We start from the raw sequence: 24,207 nt of genomic DNA, 5'->3' as shown, positions 1-24,207 counted from the left end.
CGCGGCGTCGGTTACGTTGGTTAAGTTTGTTCATGCATGTGTTAATACAATCGGTTTCTCGTTTTCTTAACACAAGTTCTATTGTATCTTGTGTGGATTGTCTTGATGTTTGCCGCTGTGCTTTAAACGTGCTTCAAATTCAAATCGATTTTCCGAACGTTTTCGGTTCAGACCACTTTTTCTCAGGTTCGACGACAGCAGCTAGATTATGTGCATCGATTGGACCCGTTTCTAGTATTCAGTGTATTTTAATTTTTGCAATTCAGCTTTCGGTGAATTTTGCTTTGTGATCGGCTATGGTTCTCTTCACTTTATATGCGTGCCTCAGATGGTTCATAAAAATACTGGGAAAGATTTCCGCACAGCCCCATACATTACTTATACATGCGTCACTGTCATACTAAACCCCCTTACACAAAGAACGAGCGTGAATAGAGTTTGAGTTGCAAAATTTCTTCATAATTAACTTATGGGGCCGTGCGAAAATCTTGCCAAAATACTGTCTCAGAATGCCCTTAAATGTCAGACTGTTTGCAGATCGAGCGGCTCTTTCAGTGTCCTTTCAGTGTGCTCCTAAACTGTCTTTGTCCAGACGGTTTGAGCCCTTCTCAGACTGGTTACTTAAAATCTCGGAGAGATGGAAAGTTTCTTTAGTTTATGTTAAGTTGCAGAGAACCAGGGATGGCTCAATGGCGAGTGTACCCGCTCCCCACCAATCTGGCCTAAATACCGACAAACCTTCACTCGTTACATTTACTTAGAATACTGTAAAAGCATTTCTTGGGGGCTTATTTATTTCCGTATCTCAAGTGGATGGGGGTGGGGGAAGGGGTTGTAAGGGACAAGGGGGTCATATTCAGAATAAAATTTGTAAGTCAGACCGCAAATAGTATTTTTGAAGGCGCCACCATTCTCAGTCCGCGTTTGAGAATTGACAAACAGAATAAAAATTCACAATCAAAAACATAAATCATGATCATCTAAAGTCAATACTGGCAAAAGTAAAAGGGCCAAGATAAACTAGATTCAAATTTTATTATATTATAATGAAAGCAAAATCAATTATAAAAGAAATCAAAGATAAGCGGTTGCGAGCATGCGTATTCTTACGCTGTCCCAAGTAATCCTGAATACTGGTTGCGATTACCCTTACACGGTAACTGCAGATGATGCCTTATAATACTGAACATAGGTGGTTGCGCGCATGGGAATTCTTAGGCTGACCCAAGTCATTTCTTGAATACTGGTTGGGATTACGTTCAAACGGTAACTCCAGTTGATGCCTTATAATACTGAACATAAGTGGTTGCGCGCATGGGCATTCTTAAGCTGACCTAAGTCATTTCTTGAATACTGGTTGCGATTACATCTATTATTACATGCGACGGTAACTGCAGTTGGTGTCTTGTTGGTACTAAGTTACATAACGCCAAACTTGACTGTCGGTAGCTAGTGAAAATAAATAAATCGGTAATATAAGTGAAATGCAAAAACGGTGAAAAGCTAAGAGGGGAAGGCAAGCTACGATTCAGTGCCTTTTTTTCAAACTTCGAGTGAGAATTAAGCCGTGTTTAAGAATTAAACTATGAAATAATCAAGGACAACTGGGAATGACTGCCGAACTTGTCGTGTTACAACGGGAAAGAATTAAGCTGGGATCGTTTAGGTAGACCGATGGACGCGTCTTAGAAATAGTGCATTTTTTGGCATTTTCTCGGGGTATTCTTGTTAAATAGTATTTACCTGCGAGCGGAAATTTCAGCTTAAGAATCTGATCTGATCAAGGTTTGTTAGCTAAATCAAATATCACTTTAAAGGCCCGAGAAACCGCCATTTGAAGTATTTTACTTTCATGAAGTTTGAAGTATTGAAATATTTGAAGTATTGGATGTCCCAATGAGAGACGAGGTCTTCCAGGCCCGGCCAAACGATTGCAACATCATCCAACTGTTGAATTCAACATTGTTGGACGATGTTTTACGGTGTTGAACAAGGTGGCCAAACGTATGCAATATGTTTGATGTAACGCTTGAGATCAAAGCCGTTACAAAGCCAGGTAGTTTAACCAGTCTGTTACAAACAGCTATCCCACATTTCTAGATTAATGTCATGTGGGTATTTCTATTTTAGGTCAAAGCTAAAGTAGTAGTCGATTCTAAGTGGTCGACAAGGCCGGATAGCAGCACTGAAATAACTAGAGATATTGCGACCCCCCCCCCCCCCCCGCCCCTTCATGGGGCAGGGTTTCCCCTAGCGGTATGTCGCTGGGACCCATTTTACACCTGGGAGAAAAGCGACAACGTGGACTAAATTTTCTTGTCCAAGGAAACAAAACGACAATGCAGAGACATGTACAATCTAGGCCTCGACCGCCCCATCATCCGACGTATCGAAAACTGTTCCGATTGAAAGCGCAGCGCACTTCCTATTTTATACGATTACCCCTCCCCCCTCCCCCCGCAGGACTCCTCTATGTAAACAATAGCATGATAGTATGTGTGGCCCCAACGGCTATAGTCTTTGAACCGCTGTGATCTAAAACAGGGTATAGATTTTAACCACTTGGGTTTGAAAATGGGTATGGATTTCACAGAAACTGATATGGGTTCTAGAAACTAAGGTCTGAAATAGAGTCAGGGTTTGGAGAATTGAGCCACACACCCGCACCAAAAATTCTGAGGAGTACCTTCCTGGGGGCAAAGCACATGATGAACATTGGCCCAATTTTTTGAAGTTCATATCCAACCAGAGCATCCGTATCTTTTAACTGATAGCTTCAGAAATCTAGTAGAGTAATTAAAAAAGAACTGAACCATTGTTATTGGGTTTTCAGTGATGCCAATAAATCTTTTAATAGCTTTTTGAAAGTAACGCAAAAATAGTTGACATCATGAGTTTCTTTAACACTCAGTTTAAAATCCTTTTTCAAGACCATATCACAACCGCGTTATACATACATGAACTCATCTTCTTGAATACAACAATTACTTCACAATGAACATCCTGTCTCTCGAAGATGTACTTCTATCAAGTTTTCTGAGAATAAAATCGCTGTATTTAAAATGTATCGTGTTGCCGACTTGAAACTTTTCGGAAGTTCTAGTTCCGTTGCTTGGTCTCGGCGGCTGTGGTTCGCCTGTCGATTCCATTTCTTTGCCCCTGAGTGCAGTTTTCTTGGCAATATTGTCTGTAGCTTTGAACTTAATAACTGGCAGTTTCAAGGCGTCGCTTATAAACATGTCTGCAAACTTGTCTTGCAGTTTTTTCTTCGAAGGTTTAGCGTAAGGATCTCTACAGACAAGCGGCGTGTATTTGTGACCCTCAATATTTGGCAGTCTCAAGTCAAGGTTCGGTTTGTTGTAAACGTCGTAATTATAAGGGACCTCGTGTACGGTCTCCAGATCCTCTGCGAAACAAACTTTACCAGCCCTTTTAAAACTGGACTTGTTCTTGTAGTTCTTGTGAAAATAGCTGGAAGTTCGGCGTGATTTCGACTTCATATCAACGTCTGTAAGAGTCCATTTCGTCAATGTTTGCGATGTCATCCTTCCATTCTTGTATAACTTTGTTGTCAATTTCTCTTTGGCTAGCAACCAAGTTTACACTGAATAAAAAGTCGCCCCTGATTTAAGACTTTGCTTTTCCGCACGCACGATGTATGACTTCATCGAGATGATTTTCATTCTGGTTAAATATGTTTCGCACGCAACCAGGATTTCAACTTGTTAAAGGTGCAACCAACACAGTTTGTAGTCCGCCAATGTACGTATAAACTTTTCAAATCAGTTGCTCGCTTTATCACTTTGAACAATGGTGTTAAGTAGAACTCTTTTCACTTTTTGCGAAAGCTAGTCGGCCTCTTGGGAAAATAACTCAATTGTTCAGTGTTTAGTCGCGAAATGCCAGAATTGTAAACAAGCTTTCTTGTCAGTCAGAAAGAAAATCGTGTTAAAAAAGGCAACTGCGTTAATCCATCTTTGAAAGAAATTGTGTCCAGTTTGTTGGCTCAATTTGTTTTGTGGGAGAAGAGTATTTCTGAAGATGCGTGAAAGCAACCAAACATGTCTCATTACCATACTGATTGCAAAATGCAAATACACTTCACAAGTGATACTTACAAAGCTTGTCTATTGTTAAGACGCAAAACACCAGTTAATAGATCTCTAAAAAGGAAGCGTCAAATCTTTCTAACAATAAAGTAATTTAAGTGCTCTTGGCTCGTGTTTGCTGATTCGAGCATTGCCAAACAATCCTCGAAGTTTGGAGATTTTATTAAATTTGAAAACGCCAATGGCAGGGGCTATTTGCTTTGAAAACCTGCGGGTTACTAAGATGTTATCATCTTTGCCATTTCAAAATCCATTACCTAATTGAAAACATTTCGACACCTCGCGGGCTTTAGAAAACAAGAAAACAATTACTTTCTGTAAAAAGGATACAGCTGGCTGTGAAACTTGAATATGCTTTTGATTTTTTTTTTTTTCGAACAGCACGGATGTGTCGTGGGGAAGAGAGGAAGCAAATGTGAATTCAAATTTTGTGAATTCTTAGTTTCTGGGTAGCTGAGGCAAATGAGCAGTGCTAATAGGTGTACTGTTCTGAACTGTTTTATCGTGAGGGAAATCGAGTAATATATGATCTGGTCTGCTTCGTAAACTTTTTGAAGATGATGCAATGATGCACTCAAAAAATGTACATTTTTAATCGTTAAAATCTGTTTTGTGAGTGAAAAAAAGCGGTTTCTGCAAATTGCCAAAAAAAAGAAAAAAATTATAAGAGCGCAGCCGGGCTAACACATCGAATAGATTTCAAGTGTCATCAATGATACCGAAGATGTTGGCAATTCCCGAAGTATTCCGAGAATTCCTAAGGTCAGCCGAAGCTCACCGAAGCCTTACAATTAAGCACTTTACAAATCCTACATACAAAAAGGCAAATAATTTATTATGCTAGAGGCTCCCAAAGATATACTGTACTATACAACGTAAAGATTGTGCTTCATATTCCTCTGTGTTTGGCTTTGCCGCTTTGAGGCACAAAAAAGGGGTATCATTTTTCTTAAACTATTTTTTATCAACTATGCTCTGTCCTTATTGATAAATTTTCTACTGTCTTCTTGTGTTGTCTTCTTTCAAAAGAACTGTCTTCGCTCTGTCAGATATTAATCAGTCGGCTTCTGAAATATTCAAAATAGGTCTTGTTAGTTCTTTCAAGGACTGCAATTTTGTAAGTCGCCACCGCACAGAATGAGAAACTAACTTTGTCAAAAACACAACTAAACGCGCCAGCTGAGACAAAATTGCGAAAAGGAGAAACATGGCCAGTAACGCTGGAACAAATGCCAACGCACAGATCTCAAACCACTCCAGAGCTTCCAAATAAGACTTGGTTGGACCGGCGATGCTTGTTCCAAATGACACCAGGGTGGCTTTTGTAAGGTTGATTACTGCCATCACAACTAAGGCCAGGAGAGAAGATGTTTCGGCGTTGTTGGCGATGGGGTCATGATATGGGTTTTTGAAGACGTGGTGAAGTAATATGATGACGCAGATAGTAGTCATACAGACCATTTTAAACATTGAGTTTGCGATGAACGCATGGCAACAAAGTAATATAAAACGTCGACCAATCAAAACACTCTCCCAGTAGAGTGTCCCATTGTCACCATCTCTTGGTTGACGAAATGGGTCATGAAGCACTTCTAAAACATGTTTGTTGTTCTGTTGGTTTTCAGAAGCGTTCCTTGTTTTATTAACTGCCTTCTTTAGCAACCAGTAGACCAGAAATGGCAATGGAAATATACACGCTCCAAGAAACTCTTTGGCAGAGATTGAGGATTTGTGAAGCTTTGAGGATCCAAAATAAAGAACCATGATAAAAGGTACCACCGACACTACGACATAAGTGGCTAGTATATATTGCCACCACTGCCAACAAACAACTTCTGCATCGATAAACAACTGATTCTCAGAGGCAATAGAGACACAGTGCATAAGCTTGAGCGATGTCTCTGCCAGTCGTTCATATCCAAGTAGCAGTAGTTCTATGGCAACAGCCATGTAGTGGATCGCAGATGGTCTTTTCTTTTGCCGTATCTTGTTGAAAGAGAAATGCAGGCAGTATATGACTGCAATTTCAGACAATATGAGGAAAACCGTTCCAGAAAGTAAAAGTTCCTTGGTAACTGCTGTAAGTCCAACAAAAGGACAGTCTATCAATGCATGGAGTGTTCTGACTTCAAAGTTGAACGCTTCAACAATAGTTATAACGAATGGAATTTTATGTTGAAGCAAGTCTTCTGCAGAGCCTACAATCAGCAACTCGGCGGCTTGATAAAAATAAAATGTAATTTTAAGATATCCGCTGTCCAAGTGTTCATCCACCGGACCTAACTCTTGTCTTATGGAATCATCTACTCTTTTTCTGAACCAAAAAATCTGTCTTCCAAGAAAACTCAACACTGGCGGCTTAATAAGGAGATAAAAAGCAACGGCAGTTGAAAATAGAACTGTTGTTATCCACAGCAAGTAGTTATTGCATTCAGTTCTTTTGCGGCACTCAGTGGAGAAGAGAGTTTCTTCGTATTCAGGAGCGCACTTCCCACACAGGACACCTGTTCTATTTCCATAACAACTGTTATAGTCTTTTGAATCGGAGGTTGGACTTCTACAGTAATGTTCCGGACAAGCATAGAAGCTCAGCGATGATGGATGATTAGAATTCTTGTATCCCCAGAAATCTGGTTTGGCGGCGATGTTCTTTTCGATGCAGGTGGCTCCGAAGGGGCAAGGAAAACACTGAAAAGAAGAATGGACATACAATCCATCCGAGACTCCTCTTTGTAAGCTGTAATAGCCAGGGGGACATAAATTACACAAATATTTCAAGACTGTCACATTAATACGGCAAGTGCTATCGTTTTTCTCATTGTACACGTACGAAAAATGCGTGTTGTTTTCAAATGAAAGCTGGCTTCCAGTGCTGCATTCAATGGATGACCTATTGTCCATGTAAACATATCCTCCACTTGAGATGTCGAGCATAGCGAAGGGTGTTCTTTGACCGACAGCTGAAACCATTTTCGTGTTTTCAAAGAACACAGGTCCTCCACTCTCAGAATAAAGAAACGTTGATTTGTCAAAAATTGTATTGTTGGCCTTTATGCTTTTCATTGAAGATGAGAAAAGACAATCTTTGAAAATAACTTGGCCTGTTCCGTATGCGGAATAAACATGCCCCGACCGTTTAGTGGCAAAATTATCTCGAAAATTACACCTGTTAAACGTGACGTTTCCGTTGCTGATATAGACGGCGCCAGCTAGTAATCCCGCATTTCCCTCAAATGTGGTATCTTCAAAAAGCACTTCAGTGTCATAATGCCATGAAGGATGAATGTTTTTATTATTTTGTTTCTCAACACAACCCGAACTGTTGAGTTTATCATGGTTGAATACCACTGTTATGGCACCGGTTCCTACTTGGTAGAAATTGTCATCAAAGACGTACTGACGAAGGCAAATACCATCTCGAAAACTCGACCTTTGTATTTTTACTGTTTTGTTACCAGGAAAGAGTAATTTTAAAATGTTGGTTGGTCGAGAAACAAATGTAACATTATTCAGTTCGACTATTGCATCAGTTGACAGATTCGGTCTTCTTAAAACGACGACAGAGAAAAATATCCCAAGGTCTTTGTAGTTGGCCGTTTTGGAAGTAAAAATGGTATCGATTATAGCAAATCTGATTTTCTTTAGATCCCAAAGATTTAGCACAATGTCATGAGCATTGTTGAGAAATGTGCAGTTACAGATGTAAATGTTTAATGGGATCACTTTGAACTTGGTTTTTGCGGGACGGAATATCGCAAGCCCAATGGCCTTTGAAAAGTTAAATAGTACGTTGATAATCCTGATCGTATACTCTGGACTTACACATAAATCGTTTGTTTTGTCTTTTTGATTGGAAAATGAAGAATTTTCAACAGTAATGCTTCCTGCCTGTTCCCTGATAGCTGCAAGCAAAACCGCACCTTGAAGACGGGCAGAATTACGGATAAAAGTGCACCGAGAAATTGCGATGTCAGTTTTACCACCGGCATTTCCCACCATCAGAGCAGCATCTATCAAATTAATGTTGTTTGTCCAAGCAGAATCAGTGATGTTTAGATTTCCACTGAAGATCAAAAAATGGAAAACAATACATTTTCTCTTCCCTTGCACAACACCTAAGCAGTTTTGTACTCGAACTTCTCTTAAGTCTGCAAGCAATTTGTACGTTGCCGTTCGGTTAGTGAATGGAAGACTTCTAGGGCTGCCGACCAAAATCGCGCACCCTTGCTTTACAGCGACGCATTCGGTAAAATTAACTTGTACCATTGTCAGTTCTACTAATCCATATTTACTGTGAACAAACAGAGCTCCACCTGATTTGGCTCTGTTTCGTCGAAATCTACTTTTCAACAACACTAAGGCCGCGTATGTTTTTGCCTCAAGATAAATTGCTGCCCCTCTGTCAGCTGGAATGAACTGGCCAACAAACGACGAGTTTTGAATTTTTACTTCGGCCTTTTCGGATTGAAACTTCAAACATCGCAACAATCGATTATGTGAGCACCTTAGGTTGGCGAATTCAACACGTGTTTTTCTTGCACGGGAAGCATATAAACTTTTCACTGCATTGTATGTGCCCTTACCAGGTGGCCTCATCGAGCGAGGAGCTGCATTGTCCATAAGTGTTACATTCCAGTACACTTCGTTCGAAATGGCGTCGACTAGATCTAAATTTACAAAATATCCAAAGTTGTTGTTGTATTTGACTCTGAAGCATGATATTTTGACATGTGCAATGTTGGCCGAAGTTGTTTTCACGTCTGACTTAATCGTTATTGCTCCTTTCATTGTCAAGCTACTTCCAAAACGACCATTTCCCTGAAACACTGTATCATTGACGCTCACTTCAAGAGACTGATTTGAGTTGTTGGATGTCAAAATCTCTACGCATGAAGTGTTGTTCTCAGAGAACGAAGCACCTTGAATATCTAGTTTGGTGCTTTTACTGTTCTTAGTATGAACCGTCAATGCCGTGGATGCATCGCCAAAAGAACAGTTGAAGACCTTAACGAGATTGCAGTGTTGAAACATTAGAGGAGTTCGTCTGAAAACAATTCCCGTTAAAGCAATGGTGAGTTCTTTATCGGTGGACTGAAACTGGAAGCCACTTGGACAGGAAATGTGCGGTGTAAATCTTATACCCTCCATGCTCAAATTTTTCTGAACTTTGAGTTCGACTGGCTTGCCGTGCAATGTTGTGGGTGTGCAATCGTAAGGATCTCGCACGGTCCCAGTACCGTCCAAGTAAATGTGCCCATTCCATTGGACTCGATGAACCCCTTGTGCTATAGATTTACAAGGCTGCTTGATGTGACCACAGCTTGCAGAATCATGTCCTGTCCTGGAAACGTAGATTTCTGTAATGTTGGAACTTTGATTACCTCCTGTGAATATGTATCGACAAAAAGATTGTTAATGCTTAGATTAGGTGTGAGTAAAGGCCCGTTTAAACGGTTTCAACATTCGGTTCAACATGCGTTCGACACTTTGTTGAACCAAATGTTGGGAGCGTTTGAACAGGTCGTCCAACATTGTTGAAAACGTAAAAAAATGTTTAAAGCGTGTTGAATCAAATTTAAATCAGTTTAAATTTTCATTCAACACCCATCCAACATTTCCTTTGTTGTCGAAAACGTTAAATGGTGTTGAAGCCGTTTGAACACTCCCGTTCAACATTTGTCCAACGTGTGCCCAACATCCGTTCCACTTTTGTTGAACGAATGATGGCCAGATGTTGAAACCCTTAACGTTGCCGATTTGCTAAAGTTTGTTGGTAATTTTTCGTTCCCACAACACTGTCTGTAATGTCTGAACAACAGACATGCCAGTCTCCGATGGAAGTGGGTTCTGTTGCAGTAAAACACAAGCACGTTTTAAGCGGCCATCTTTTTCGTGCACCTCCATAAGTATCCTGGAAAAACCCGAATAATTATCATTCCATGCATTTTTTCTTCCTTTTCATTGGCCACTTGACCTTCAGATAACTGCCAACCGTATAATGGTCTGCTCATGCGCAATACTGTCTAACTGTGTTTTCCTGCGAAAAAATATTCTGCTCACGCGTAATTGAAACCACACTCTTGTGTGAAAATTGCAGATCGCTTCCCTGAGTTGTCAGAGTGACTTGACATGTTTAGTTGATCAATATTATGAAAAACAAACACGGTGATCGAATGATAGAACAATTTTTGATCTCGGTTATCGAAAAATATTGTGATTTATCAGTGTCTCGCAAATCAAAATATTTCGCCTTCGGCAAATAATTGATCTGCTCGCCACTGACAAATCACGCCGGATATTCTGCTCAACCTCGTCCAAAAGTTGTTGTTTTGACTAGATATCTGAGCTGAAAAAATATTTTTTCTATCAGACGTTTCGAGGCTTCTGCCTCTTCTTCATTTGCACTTTCCAACATTCAACACTGAAGTCGCCTCAAAACGTCTATTAAAAAAAATATTTTTAATCGTATACAATCAAAACAATCTTAATATCGTTAACCTTGCCTCGAACAATTGCGCTACACAGTTAAATCAGTGAATACTGTATATGAAAATTCATACATAAATCATAGTTATCTATCAATAAAATATAAATTTTATTTTATATATTTATTCGAGTCGGAGGTTTGTATATCAGTTCTCTAACCCAGTCAGTCTGGCCGACAATCACGTTGTAGATATACAGCAATTTCGACTCTTGTTGTTTTCTGTGTTTTACTTGGAACATGCACTGGTGACATCTCTGAAAGGAAATTAGTGACATTGGTGCGAATCTCAACTTAAGCAAATTTTTTTTAACCGGAATAGTCAGACGGGGTATCAAATGTCGTTTCTTCTATTAGCGCATTAACTAAGCTCTCTCTAAAAGGTAGATGATTTAACTTTCACTGTGTACACGTTTTTATAAGTTCATTTGTCTATTGGAGATCAGTCAGCATTCGCTGGGTACTTAATTAATTTTGTCTTTCATTCATTTTTTTTAAGACTTCAAAGATATCCACAAGTGCTGGAGCTAATAAATTCTTATTTCGTTTACTAAAGGAAAAAATTTCAGTTTCGAAGGTATACACGCAACATTGTGTGGAAATATTTTACCATAGTTCACTCGTAAAACGTCACGTCGCTTACATATCTTTAACTGTGGAAAATGTTAAAACTCTTCAAGTTTTTGTTTGATGCGGCGCGGTTGTGACGGTACTCTTTTTACTACTAAAAAAGAAAAAAAAACATTTAAGCACCGATTTGTAAACGATAAGCTTTCATTTATTGCGATGGACGACTCCTATATAGACAGCTAAAATTACAATTCTCGACACCTAGCCCTTGGAAAAAAGAAATAGCGCAGTCGATTCGGGTTTGAAGAGTACACTATTATATCGTTTTCCTTCTTTTACTCTTAAGTTTGAAATTGAAGGACAAAAGTCAGGTTACGATATGGAAACCAATGTCATGTTAGTGAGGCCCGGTCCAGACGCCGAACTTTTCATGAGCCGAACCTAATACCTGCAATTAAGTACATGAAAAGTTCGGCGTCTGAATCAGTTTCGAACGGCTGTTTCAATTCGGAACGGGTCAGCCGTTCTCCCCGCCTGGCTCAGCCGGGAATTTCGGCTTTGGAACGGCTTTGATTCAGACGCCGAACTTTTCATGAGCCGAACCTAATGCATAAATTATTATAACGTATTTCAAATAAAAAAAAAAAATTAGAAAAAAAAAAAAACGCTGACATTTCGATTGGTTTTGCTTCAAGTAAATTAAGTTCGGCGTCTGAATCAAAAGGCGAGATTTTCGTGATTTGGGCCGACCTTAATTTGGATTAAGTTCAGCTCATGAAAAGTTCGGCGTCTGAACTGGGCCTTAGTTCACAAAAACAACCACTTTCACAGAGTTTTTCCGTTATAAATTGGGAGAGTGGGGAGAAGGTTGAACCAAAAAGCGATTGCAGTTGGTTAAAAAAAGAACCGTATCGTTTTAAATTTAAAATTGACAAAAAACTGGAATTAAAAGTCCGTATTGGATTTTTGTATCTGGAAATAAATTATTGTCTAGCTCACAAGACAATTATATAACTTTCGGCAGAAGTGCTATGGAAATATGATTCACACTAGGAACCAAACAATTCGAGTTAGTTCCTTACTACGTACGAACGGATTCATTCCATTTATCGCTGAGAACCGACCGGCCACCAGACCGTTCATTTATTTTTGCTAACGCAATGCAGTTACTTATATACCATTCTGTCTCATGCCGTTAAAAATGGCACATATCATTTTCTGAATGTCTCATTTACAAGGTGTCACTGAGCCAGGACAGTTGAGACAAACGGAAAGCACCGTACGAATGAATCAGTTTCGCTATAATAAATTTCAAAAAAATCGCTGACTACAATTTCAAATAGATGAGTGGGCTTGTCGTAAAAACTGAGTTACGAACGTTTCCATGAAACGTAACTATCACAGCAATCTTAACAAAAAGATCATTTCTTTATTGATATAGCCAGTGGCAATTATGGTGGCAAATAAAACGACAATACAGATCCTGAATGTCAGGTTGATAACGAGAATTTAATAGTTCATCAGCTAATTGATAGAGGCAACGGCACTAAATAATCGAGCGCTCGTTCTTTGCCTTCAGTTTCTCCCCTGAAACTCCCGGCAAAAAGTTAAGACTCAAACACGAATTCGGCAAAAAATCGAAACAACGAAGCCCATGAAATTTGCATAAAATTTTGCGTGTGCTTTCTCCAGGGGCACCCAACGACAGTTTTCTCTCAGATCCTTTGAAACGCTATTTCAGGCTATCTGGAGTGCCTTTAAAGCTCTGTAGGTTCATTTTAGGATGCGCTATAATATTTTGATCTGTTCGGTCGTTCTAGGGGAACCTGAGTCGTTTCGAAATTAATAGGTTATCATTTGTCCCTTTCTCGAAAACCTTAGGTCTTGTTTCATTTCCAAAAATCTTAGCTGACCTTTTTTCGGTACCCGAAACGACATTTTTATCAATCCGAAAACACCAGGCCTTAAATCTCCCATATCACAAACGTTCGAGGTGAAAATTCCCTTTAGAAAATTTTAGGGGATTAAGAGCCTTCCGATCGAACAGATACTTTACCGAAACGATCCGTTGGGTGCCCTGTTTCTCTGGATGAGCGGGCCCTTCGCCATCCCTAGTTCAGACATAGATGGTTTGAATACTTCATCCAAGGCATATATTTTTACTTTGTGAAAATAAAGTTGTTCATGCTGTTGATCGATGCGGTGTTCTATCGACTGTGTGGTATACTTCAAAACATTATAGCTTATATCAATTTAACATTGATAATTGCGCAACAGAAGTTCAATAAATTAGTATTGCAGTATTATTAATCATTATATTCATTACCTGATTCCTTGCTTGACAACATCAGAAGAAGAAGCGCTATAAAAACTTGTGAACTAGCCATGGAAAAAAATCTCAAGTGACGTGCGTGAATGGCCTCTTTCAAATCAGTTTTCCTTCACCAATTACATCTGATACCTTCTCTGATTTGAAAGCGGAAAATTTGTCTGCAATACGTGATATTATTCATATAGAAATGAAAACAAAAGTTGGCAGGCTATTGAAGAGGCTATCAGTTATACCCACAAAGGCCCTCGTATATGAAAATAATTCGATGGAAACTGATCGATGGCTGTTGGCTGTTCTACCAATCACATAACTCGAGACAAGAAAGCCAAGAATTAACTTCTAAATCGAAACATACTTTAGTAAGATTGGTATATTTTTAAGAAAGCAAATATCACGGCTTATCCGTTTCAAAAACAGCTCGTCCTCTTCAGCGGAAGCCAGCTTAAGGGGGAAAATCGCGGATATTTTTACCTTTTGTGGTGAAAAAGGTGCGACAGTACCTTCATTTAGTTAAATAATTCTAGACCATCAAGAAAAAGAAATCAACCGAATTCTCAGAACGGAACAACTCATGACCTGCTCTGGTGTATTTTGCAAATGACAACGAGAGACCTTCAAAACAGTTAGCCTAACTATTTTTCAAGTTACACACGAATCTCTTCTAACCCTGTCCATCTGTGGCCAGAGACACTCATCGATAATCTAAGTACACTAGGGTGATAATCTACAACAGATTTGAGCAATATTTTTAGGTTTCTGTTGATAAACAGAAGAAGTTTTAGATTTGATGCCAAATTCCCGTGACACTTCCTTTATCAGCACTCTCCCAAGATCTAAATTATGCGTGCTATCATCATTATTATACAACTCGTTTGTTCTCCGGTTTCAGGGGTCTTTCACGTTCATTGGAAAGTTAGCCGCACATGTTTGATAAGCAGGACGGATGTTCAGCTACTCAGATATATGCCGAGTGATTCGTCAGTATTAAAACATGGAAACTAAAACAAGCTGGTGTATTTGTTTATCACATTTTGAGCTGCTAAAAAAATTAACAGGACGTTTGCCGCCAGTAAAATACCTTATTATCACTTATTTCCGCGCGACTTTAATATTATTTCGCGAATTTGGAAAAGGAATATTTCGCGGGACTTAAATTTCGCGATTTTGACGAATCAGCGTTTTTCAAGGTAATTAATTAAATTTCCCGAATCAAGTAACTGGTGTTAGTTTTTTAACTTCTATTTCTGTGTTTTATTTAACCATAACGCAATACAAGGTAGAAACGCAACAAGCAACTGGTTGAAATTTTCATCAATGTTAGCAACGCAACACCTTTTCCTGAAGTACACTGATATAAGCAACCAAGTTGTCAGCGACGAAATTGTGGACCACCGAAGATCGCCACTTGTGAAAGGCGGGCTGGAAATTCTAGTGAAATTGATTGCGCAGATCGACGAAGCTGAAAAAAATGAAGCCTTCATGAAGAGGCTCAAGCAGCTGATCACAGAGAACTATAGGGAGCCAGATGCCGATGTCAAATTTGAAGACTGTACTGAGGAGGTGTAACAGGAACTAATTCAGCAAGATGAGTCAGATGATGAGCAATAATTAAGGGCAAGCTTTGAACTGAAATTTGAACCCTCCTACTCGTATGTATACTCCTAGCAGACGGAAAAGTGAAATAAAAGTTTCTATATAGGTCACTAAATTTCGCGTCTTTAATTTTCGCGGCACCTTTTATTCGCGGGACTTTAATTTCGCGATTTTTTTTTTAATCTCGAAAATCGCGGAAATAAGTGATAATAAGGTAGCTCAGACTGATATGTGCAGAACAGAGGGGAATGAACTGCGTTGCTACAACACTTGGAGATTGCACCTAATAATTTAGGCGCAATAGATTTGAAACAGAGAATACCAATTGAAATACGAGCATACATTGACAAGAAGATCGATGCACTATAATGACGGAAAACAGTGAAATGGAGTTTCACATGAGATGTTCAGAGTCAAAGCGAAATATATTAAATATTCTTTTACGTGAGCTGTGGAAAAAAAATTGATATATTCCCTTAATTGAAAGACGAGTGCAGTTATGAACGTTTGACGTAATAATTAAGAAGTAGCGAAAGGGAAGCTTGCGAAATAACTGATCGGGATTCGAACTGTGATCTGATCGGTGCGGCACTTTACCAACTGAACTCTCAAGCCAATTGTAAGTTCGGTCATTTGTTTCAGTTTGCATTATAGCCGTGGAAGATGAATAAATGAAAATGAAATAAAGGAAATATCATACTGTGCAGGGATGAAATATGTAATTGATGAAAGGGAACTGTAGGTAAGACGTTGTCTTTGGCGCCGGATTCGTTACGACCCGAGAACTACTGAGTAACGAATGAGAGAAAGTGAAGAACGCGTCATAAACTGCTCAGTGGGAAAGCAAAACACAATCGGGAGTCTGTGCAGCACAGACAGCAACCGGAAGATGAATGTTTCACTTTTGTGACTAATGATGATTTGAGACCTCGGCTTTCTCTTCGCTTTGCAAAAGCACAGTCTGTCCTCGAGGCGTAATTTCTTCGCCATGAACTCTCAGATTGTCGGGTCTCTCTCAGACGTTCCTCTCTTGATTTACCGTTTCAAAAATGCGGGTTTTCTTTCTCTAAGACCCATAAATATATGCACAGACAATGGATTCTGATTGGTCAGTCTTTAGAATAATTACCCCGCATAAAAAAAAATCCCTTCTAGGAGAGGCAGAGTGGCGAACGCGAGAGGGCGTAAAATCACAGTCGGCTCAGGGCTGCTAAAAGGGAGAATATTTACAATGTTCTTATCAATAAAACTTAAAATACAATCAAGATAAGCTGGCCTGTGCCCGATTCTTTAAGGATTTTTAAACGCACGAAGAAAATAGGTTAAAATCCTCACACTTTTTAAGATTATCAGATTATAAGATTGTACGTAAAAGGCAGACCTTTGATGAGCTAATGCTTGATGAACTTTATTTAAACATGGTATCAATTCATTTACAGTATTTTTCAATAGAACCGTTAATTACCTTAATTAACATTGATTACATCACAAAAATTCGATACTAAATTAATAACCTGTAAAAATATGTTAAAACTACGGAAACTATTTTACAATTTGCTATTGTTAAATGCGATAGAAATTATACATGTGTTTAAAAGAGCCAAGATAGATAGATGCTTACAGCTGGTTACAGCCCTCCAGTCACCTGAATTACGATAAGTTTTAAAATTGTAAGTTATCATGATGAAAATGCTACTAATAAAATAAAGGCTAAAAACTATATACAAGCAATAAACACCTGACAAGTAATTGTATGTATACCAATGCAACTTTCTTAGCTGGATTTAAAAAAGTACAAATTTTTAAAAGATACTGATGAAACAAAACTAATGCATCGAGCGAGTATCGCCAGTTGGCATATCTGGAGGAACTGCGTATAATAAAACTGTTCGTTGGATCTGTTCGTTTTGCATTTCATAAGTTAAAACTTTCGCCTTTTTCGTAATGTTATCGCACTGCTATTTAAAGGCGGCAACAGTGCAAGTAACTTGTAGCGTCCATCGTTGAAAAACGATGGACACTTTTCTTCCTGTAATTTTTATGTTTTTAGCTCATAATGGCGTTCTGTATTGGTTTTGATTACCTTTCGTTCAATTTCGACGCTTTCCTGAAGTTCTGGGAAAATCCAGAAATCCAAGATGACTTGCCATTTGGAAGTCATGACGCTATTATGACGTCTTCATTTTGCGTTGCGGACTTCGAAGGAGACAACTTTAAATGTACTATCTATCTTTCAAGTCTCACTGTCATAGCTTTTATACTTGAAAAGTTATCAGGGGAGAGGATAATCCCCCCTCCCCCGGCCCCAAAAGCTCGGCCTAGATATGGTTAAGGCTTCTAATGCTTCTCTATAAGACAAATCAGGTAATGCGCATCACTCGCTTTTGGAGCTTTTCTAACTCATCGGAAAGGTACTGCGGATATGCATCATAATGAACTTGACATTCTTACTTAGAGTAGGTTGCGTCGATCCCTGAAGCGTTCGACAATCTCGTTCCCAGAGGCTGCGAACCTTTTGGTCAGCACCAAGAGCATTCGAAGGCAAGTTGTTCCAGTGGTCAGAACCACGATATTGAAAAAAACTTTGTTTGTATGCCTCAGTATTAGAAGAAGAGATTATATTTGGAGTTTCTAAGATTGTGTGAGTGAACACTGGATGTAACTTTAATGATACCATCACACATGTGTAAGACTATTTGGAACAAGGCTAGCTTCGCGATCAAAAAGGAAAAAAAATGTCGTTGAACTTTTTAATCTAAAATCCTGACCTATGGGAAGCTAGTAAATAATGATATTAGAAAGCTAGAATGATTCGAGATACAAAAAATGCTCCTTCATTATGTTATGATTATCCGAATTCTCACTATTCTCTCTCCTTGATAGGTGAGAGAGTAAAATTTAGACAATAAAAATGTTTTCCATCACTTATAAAATGTTCTTCTCCGCTTTTTACATTTAATAACTGAAAACAGTGAAAGAGCTTTATTGCTTCTATTAATTAGAATTAATTAGAATTAATCTATTGATTATAACACTCGTTTTAGTAATAACATCTGTTAACCACAATCAAAGCGCTCATGGGGACAGCATCGCTTTATTTGTCATGCGGTAGATGACTGGAACGCTCTCCCAGGCGGCATTAGGAACATTTCCAATTTTTCAGTTTTTAGACGTCTTATTAGAAACATGTAGACTCTTTTATCGATCCTATCCTTTATACTTTTTATTTTTAGATAGCTATATTTGTAATTTTTTTTTTATTTTTATTTTTACCGGTTAAATTTGTGCAGGGCCTCACTGAAAACCACATTTTGTGACGTGGGCTCCCTGTTGAAATATCTTATTTATTATTATTAAAAGTTTTGGATAAAAATCAGTGCGAAATTAAGGCTTTCGCCTCTTGAATTTTAAAGGACAATGTGTATGCTAGGCTAATTTGGCTAAGTTTATGCCTTCTCATTAATTATGAGTTGAAACGCCAAAATGACAACTAACCTTTTCTTATCGATTTAATAAGGGTCACGTGATAAAAAAGTCAATAGGCCAATTTCGATTTGCTCTGAACCTCATCATGAAAGCGAGGCTGAGTTCAAAACTTTTCATATGAAAATTAGTTTTGTTTGCATATGAATGAAAACTAATATTCATAATCTGAAGACTTTGCACTTAGCCTCGTTTTCAAAAAGAGGCTCCAAGCAACTCGGAAATGGCCTATTCTGAGCCTTACCCATCGCACTTTGATGCACATCGTGCATATCTGTAAAAACCTGAGGCCAGCTTTTTTCCATGTTATCCCAATAAACACAATGCGCTTCAATCTTCTCTGTCATTTGCCCATTCACGTTCCTTTTCGGTTTTGTTGTACATCTTTAGCGTTTCCTTCAGTTTTAAGCAGATAACGCGTGGTTTTATTTCACTTCATGACCAGCTTGCATGTGATGAAATTAACTTAGATCACGTGGCATAGCCTCTTTAATTTAAGTGTACTACTTGCTGGTCCTTTAGTTGTTGAACCAATTTACTAAATGTAGTTTTGCCATTTTGGGGCGCAGTTGGAACTCCATTAATGGAACGTATCATAAGGTGGTTATCGTACCGGACAAGTTATCACTGGATAGTGAAATTTCAGAGTTTTCATTGGCAAAGCGGCCATTGATATCAACTATTCTACCACGCACAAGAAATACCGGCCCTTAAATCGTCTTCTCGTTGTTCCTTTCAAATGAAATCGGAAAAATCTAGCAGTATTTCTTGGTTGTTTTTAACAATTGAAGTAACATACTTGCTGCTCGCTGAGTAGGCTATCTATCATTTCTTATTATCCAACGCTTTGTACCACTGTCGAAGTATGGTCATATTTGTCGTCTATACACAACAAATATCGCTGCGGTATAAATTATTTCGTGTGTTGAGGAGGATGTAACAAGATTTTCTGCAATAAAACAAATTAAACTCTGCTTTGTTTAAAGCAATATGTTGAATAAAAAGCAATTATCCCGCTCGATTTTGCGGCATATCGCCTGATTTTGGCCAACTCAACCTACGGCCTAGTCGGCTAAGTATAATGTGTTAATCCACGCGATTCCGTCACTTCAAATCAACTGTCCACCCAGCCCTAGCTTAGTGAGGTTCTGCCAGTAACGTATTTCTAGTCCATAAAAAGATACTGAAAACTATAATTTATAAAAGCTTGTCTTACGGTTTTCGAACTTTCCCTAAAGAGTATTTACATGTATTTAGGTCTTACAAGTTAGAACTTTCTTGTAAGCAACCCTGAAACGTTTTTGTGTCAATCCATAGATCACAGGATTAACAGCAGAACTCGTTGCACCTGCAAAAGGCAAAATGAGGTAAACCTGACGGTGCAACCTGTACTCTCCTTGGAGAGTGTCAAGAAATTCGATGGCAAAAATTGGTGTCCAGCAAATTACAAATGCAATCAATATGGCAAAGAGAATTTTTGTTCTTTTGACTTCCTCCGAAAATAACTTCATAGCGTGTGCTTGGAGCGTGGAGTCTGCGACTCGCCCAAAATGAGCGCGGACTTTACGGAACACTTTGTAGTAACAAAATGCCATGAGCAGATAAGTTACAGCAATAAGGACAGAGTATCGACTCAGTATAATGGCTTGTTTGTCTTTGTCTTTACTCTTGCAAGGGAAGCATGCCAGTTGTCCGGGATGAAACGAAAATCTCTGGATCGCAAACGGGATTACAAATATTCCAGAGAAAACTGCACTTACCGCAATAGATAGTAGCACGTTATTTTTTGTATAGATTCTCTGATAAATGTCCGCCGATCTCACCATTTTGACGTACCGATTCAGCGCAATGAGAGTCACATTCAGCAGCGAAAAGCAGACGAAGAAGTAGGCAAGAGCACCTTCAATCTGGCAGACTGCGTCACCAAACGGCCATCGTTCCAGAAACAAAACTACCAAACCCAAAGGAGCACAGAGTAGATTGAGAAGGAAGTCTGATGCGGCCAATGCGACAACGTAGTAATTTTGGATTTTTCGGAGTGAGCGAAATCTGTAGATCGACAGACAAAGCACAATGTTTCCGATCAGTGCTGATAAAATGATGGCAGACCCTAATGTGGATTCGATAATAACCAGCCATAATTCTCTGTTCTCAAGTGCATCTTCGATGATCCTTTTTCTTTCCAATGTACCGGCCATGCTATTGGTGTTGACAATTTTTTTCAAATGTTTTTCATTAAACGCACGGTTTAACTATTTACAACGCTTTCATCGTACAATTCAATTTTTTTATTACAAAGTTAATATTTATACCATCTTTTTGTCACCACAGTCATGACACTTTATTTAACTTCCTTGGCAGCATGCTAACATAGTATTTATTAATTTCAAACCCTGTGTGAGACTCGTGATAAGCAGCTGATTAAATAGTCATTCGTAAATAAAGGATCTTTTATATTACGATCCTTTCATTTTTTCAGCTTCTTAAAGCTTTTCACTGTTCTTTCTCCTTAGTTAGTACTTTCAGTAGAATTGATATTGATATTAATAACAAATAAAATTAATAAAAACCAGAATTGATAAAAACAGTTTTTTCCTGTTACATGAACGGAAACAGCAGCACTTTTCACCTGCTTTATTGTTAATTTTTATTGCACAATTGTTTATTTACAAGTTGAAGACAAGCAAGGCTCTCCAGGACCGACTTTGGCAATCATTGTTCAACAGAACTGTTTTCTTCATTTAACATCAACTGACATGTCCGAATCTTTATCTCCGTGATTGGCTAATTTATAAATGATCAACGAGAGAGTGTCTATACTGTGAAAATGACTCTAAATAGTAGGCGTAAGTATTCCTCAGGGCGGTTGTACACATGAATGTTTACCTTCACAAATTTTACATTTTGTGTTGCCGACAAAAATTTTTCCTTGTTTTCGTTTTGTTGAAAACCTGTTCTACACGATCAAGACAAAATTGTCAAAAAACTTGTCAAGGAAGTTGTACTCGTGTGGAAACACCCTCATGTTAAATTTAGCTTTGCTGTCGTATCTTAAGGTTGCGCTTCCTCTGGTTTTGGCTTACATTTCAGAAAAGAAAGGAAAAGAAATTAACAGACGACCAAAGAATAGCAAACAAACCAAAAACGCTGAAACAAAACAAACCAACAAAAGTCAACAACGACAACAAGGTCAAGGTTACGCGATCAAGGATCTAACAGAGGGAGGGGAGGGTGGAAGATGTGAAAGGATTCGTCGGTATAAACGGTAGCACTTGTGACCTATTGCGCTAATTGTGTAGATTGAAAATGAAAGGTTGATCAATTGACTCATTTTCATTCTCTTCCATCACTCCATTTTCTTACGTTCAAGAATGTTTATGTTAATGTTCTCACCGTTTTGTGATCGAAGTATTGACTTAAAACGCCGGTTGAAATTGTACACGAAAGCCTTAAATGATATTTCGTTAACCAAAACTGTTTGGCATGGGATCATGGAATTGCGGTGCTCCAACGAAAGTCGACCAATATATGCTTAGAAATGCGAATTTTTAGACTATATTTATTTTACAAATAAAACTTATCATTTTAAACATAAATATGTATTTTCAGTTTCTATTGCAATCTTGGCTGCTCAGTTTCTATCTCACTGCCTTCTAAGCGCGCAAACTGCACTCTCACACACATCAAATTTCCAAAATGTCCGGAGAAGCATGCCCCGGCCCGAGGACCTCGCGCCTTAGTCGTAACTTCGACTCTCACACGTGATGCATATTAGCCCGTCTCAGTCCTGCGCCGTTTGGTTCCGCCTATGGCGCAGGCTTCCACGCATCGATCCTCAGGGGACCCACAGAAAAACCTGCTCAAACAGTTTTTTTTAAGGACTATTCCAGAATAGGAGTACATGGAATAGAGTGCATTCTATTTTCGTCATGAACGGAATACTATTCCTTTAATTTTGCATCTGATAGTAGAATGTAATGAGCTGAATACAGTTTTCTCACAGTAAGAGGAATATTGTGTTCTTTTGGGAATTGATGTTTTGAGTACTCTGTTGTTCCAGAACCGAAACTGTCCCAAAAGAATGCGCCCTGCAACAACTTGAGTTGTAATAAATAGAAACTGTTATTTTGTTAAGAAATTTGTTCTTGTTCCTGGAAACTGACCTAAATTAATACATCTATCATTTATTCAATAGGCGTAAAATATACGATGACATTTCTTTCACATATACCACTCATTGACATTCAAGTCCTAGTAACTGATATGCAGGTTGTGATTTTCACATGAACCTAGTTTTATGGCCTAGCTCCCAATAAGTCTCCTGAAGATCAGTGTTAGAGCATCTGTACTATGCTTATCGAAAGGTCACAGGTTCGACTCTTGTTGGGAGAACTCGGATTTTCTTTATCTGAATGTGCCTGTGACTCTGGACGAAAAAGAAAATACTGAGAAAATATTATATTTGCTTTAATTTATTGTTATCGCATAACACTTTCTTTACAAAGGAGGTCTTGAATAAAACTATTTTCAGACAACACTTTATCTTTGATGACTCCAGTACAAACACAATTTGCATGCAAAGACATTTTAACCGGTGTCTACTGAGAAAACTGAAAAAACTGGTAAAAGATGTGAAGAAAATATAATAACAAATAACGATTAAAGAACAGTGATACTAAATTTCGTACAAATTATATTAAACAAGACAGCAAAACTCTAGCTAAGGAATCTGCATTAATAAATTCATGACAGTTGGTGTCAATCGTGCTGGAAACGTGTATGGCTTCCATATAGGATTTATCGTGCTACACTCTTTCAGGAACCCTGGATTGGTTAATTAAGGGGGTCAGTTTCTAATGAAACTGTGGTGCTGCGTCTGTGCAGTAGAAACAAATGTTTGGTTTGATCAATAGAGTTGATATCTAAAGGTAAATAGGCCACCGTAAAAAGATTCTGGAGCTGATGTTTCGAGCCTTCGCCCTTCGTCAGAGAGAACCGATTCGCTCTGAGGAAGGGCTAACGCTCGAAAAGTTAGCACTCGAATCTCTTTACGGTGGCCAATTTACCTTTAGTTATCAACACTGTTGATAAATCCAAACTGGACTGGTTACACGCCTTACTGGCATTTTTTTCAAACAATGAAATTTTTACTTTCTCAACAAACTATACCCAAGTGATCATAATGACTATGTCCAGTCCGTTATTCCTTGCGGCCACTTGTGGCAGAAACCTCTCATTTCAAGAGCATTGTTATCAAAAAGCCGATGCATGGCTGCTTGGAATAAATTCCTAAATATTCCTTGTCAGACTGATTGAATGTAACTCACAAAACACTTCTGAAACTTTTACCTTCGTTTCTCTTGAGGGTACAAAGGTAAAAATGTTTTATTTGTATCAAGCAGTGTTCTGGAGTCGATGCCCGCATGATTAGTTTAAATAATTTCTAAATATCTCTTTTGAGATAATGTTATGTGATTAATGAAAAACGTGTTAAAACAACGCCTTCTTGAAAGGGGCAGTCAGAGCAGGTCACCTATTTTGTGTTGATTCGGTGGAATTGCTGAAATAATTGTTCAGTTTTGTTAACACTGTTAGTGTACGAAAACTAGTATTAATTCAGTTTAGCTGCGGATGGC

General features: G+C 38.6%; 2 protein-coding genes across 2 annotated transcripts; both read right to left on the bottom strand.

Moving 5' to 3' along the window:
• Positions 1 to 5,140: 5,140 nt before the first annotated feature.
• On the bottom strand, positions 5,141 to 13,680 carry LOC146471541 (uncharacterized). Its single transcript, XM_085120006.1, has 2 exons — positions 13,490 to 13,680; positions 5,141 to 9,493 (listed from the first exon to the last, which is right to left on the bottom strand). The coding sequence occupies exons 1-2, from the start codon at positions 13,548 to 13,550 to the stop codon at positions 5,166 to 5,168; spliced, it is 4,389 nt and encodes a 1,462-aa protein (XP_084976132.1). The 5' UTR covers positions 13,551 to 13,680; the 3' UTR covers positions 5,141 to 5,165.
• Positions 13,681 to 19,240: 5,560 nt separating this feature from the next.
• LOC146471540 (histamine H2 receptor-like) lies at positions 19,241 to 20,769 on the bottom strand. The gene has a single exon (XM_085120893.1). The coding sequence runs from the start codon at positions 20,767 to 20,769 to the stop codon at positions 19,825 to 19,827; it is 945 nt and encodes a 314-aa protein (XP_084977019.1). The 3' UTR covers positions 19,241 to 19,824.
• Positions 20,770 to 24,207: the final 3,438 nt, after the last annotated feature.

This window comes from Pavona decussata, unplaced genomic scaffold (assembly GCF_977016875.1).
Source record: "Pavona decussata unplaced genomic scaffold, jaPavDecu1.1 SCAFFOLD_102, whole genome shotgun sequence".
NCBI lineage: Eukaryota > Metazoa > Cnidaria > Anthozoa > Scleractinia > Agariciidae > Pavona > Pavona decussata.
This window is presented reverse-complemented; position numbering and strand designations above follow the sequence as displayed.

Coding starts and splice junctions, on each gene's coding strand:
- LOC146471541 (XM_085120006.1), bottom strand. CDS start 13,550: ATGGCTAGTTCACAAGTTTTTATAGCGCTTCTTCTTCTGATGTTGTCA. Junction 9,494..13,489: donor GTTGTCAAGCAAGGAATCAG/GTAATGAATATA, acceptor ACATATTCACAG/GAGGTAATCAAAGTTCCAAC.
- LOC146471540 (XM_085120893.1), bottom strand. CDS start 20,769: ATGGCCGGTACATTGGAAAGAAAAAGGATCATCGAAGATGCACTTGAG.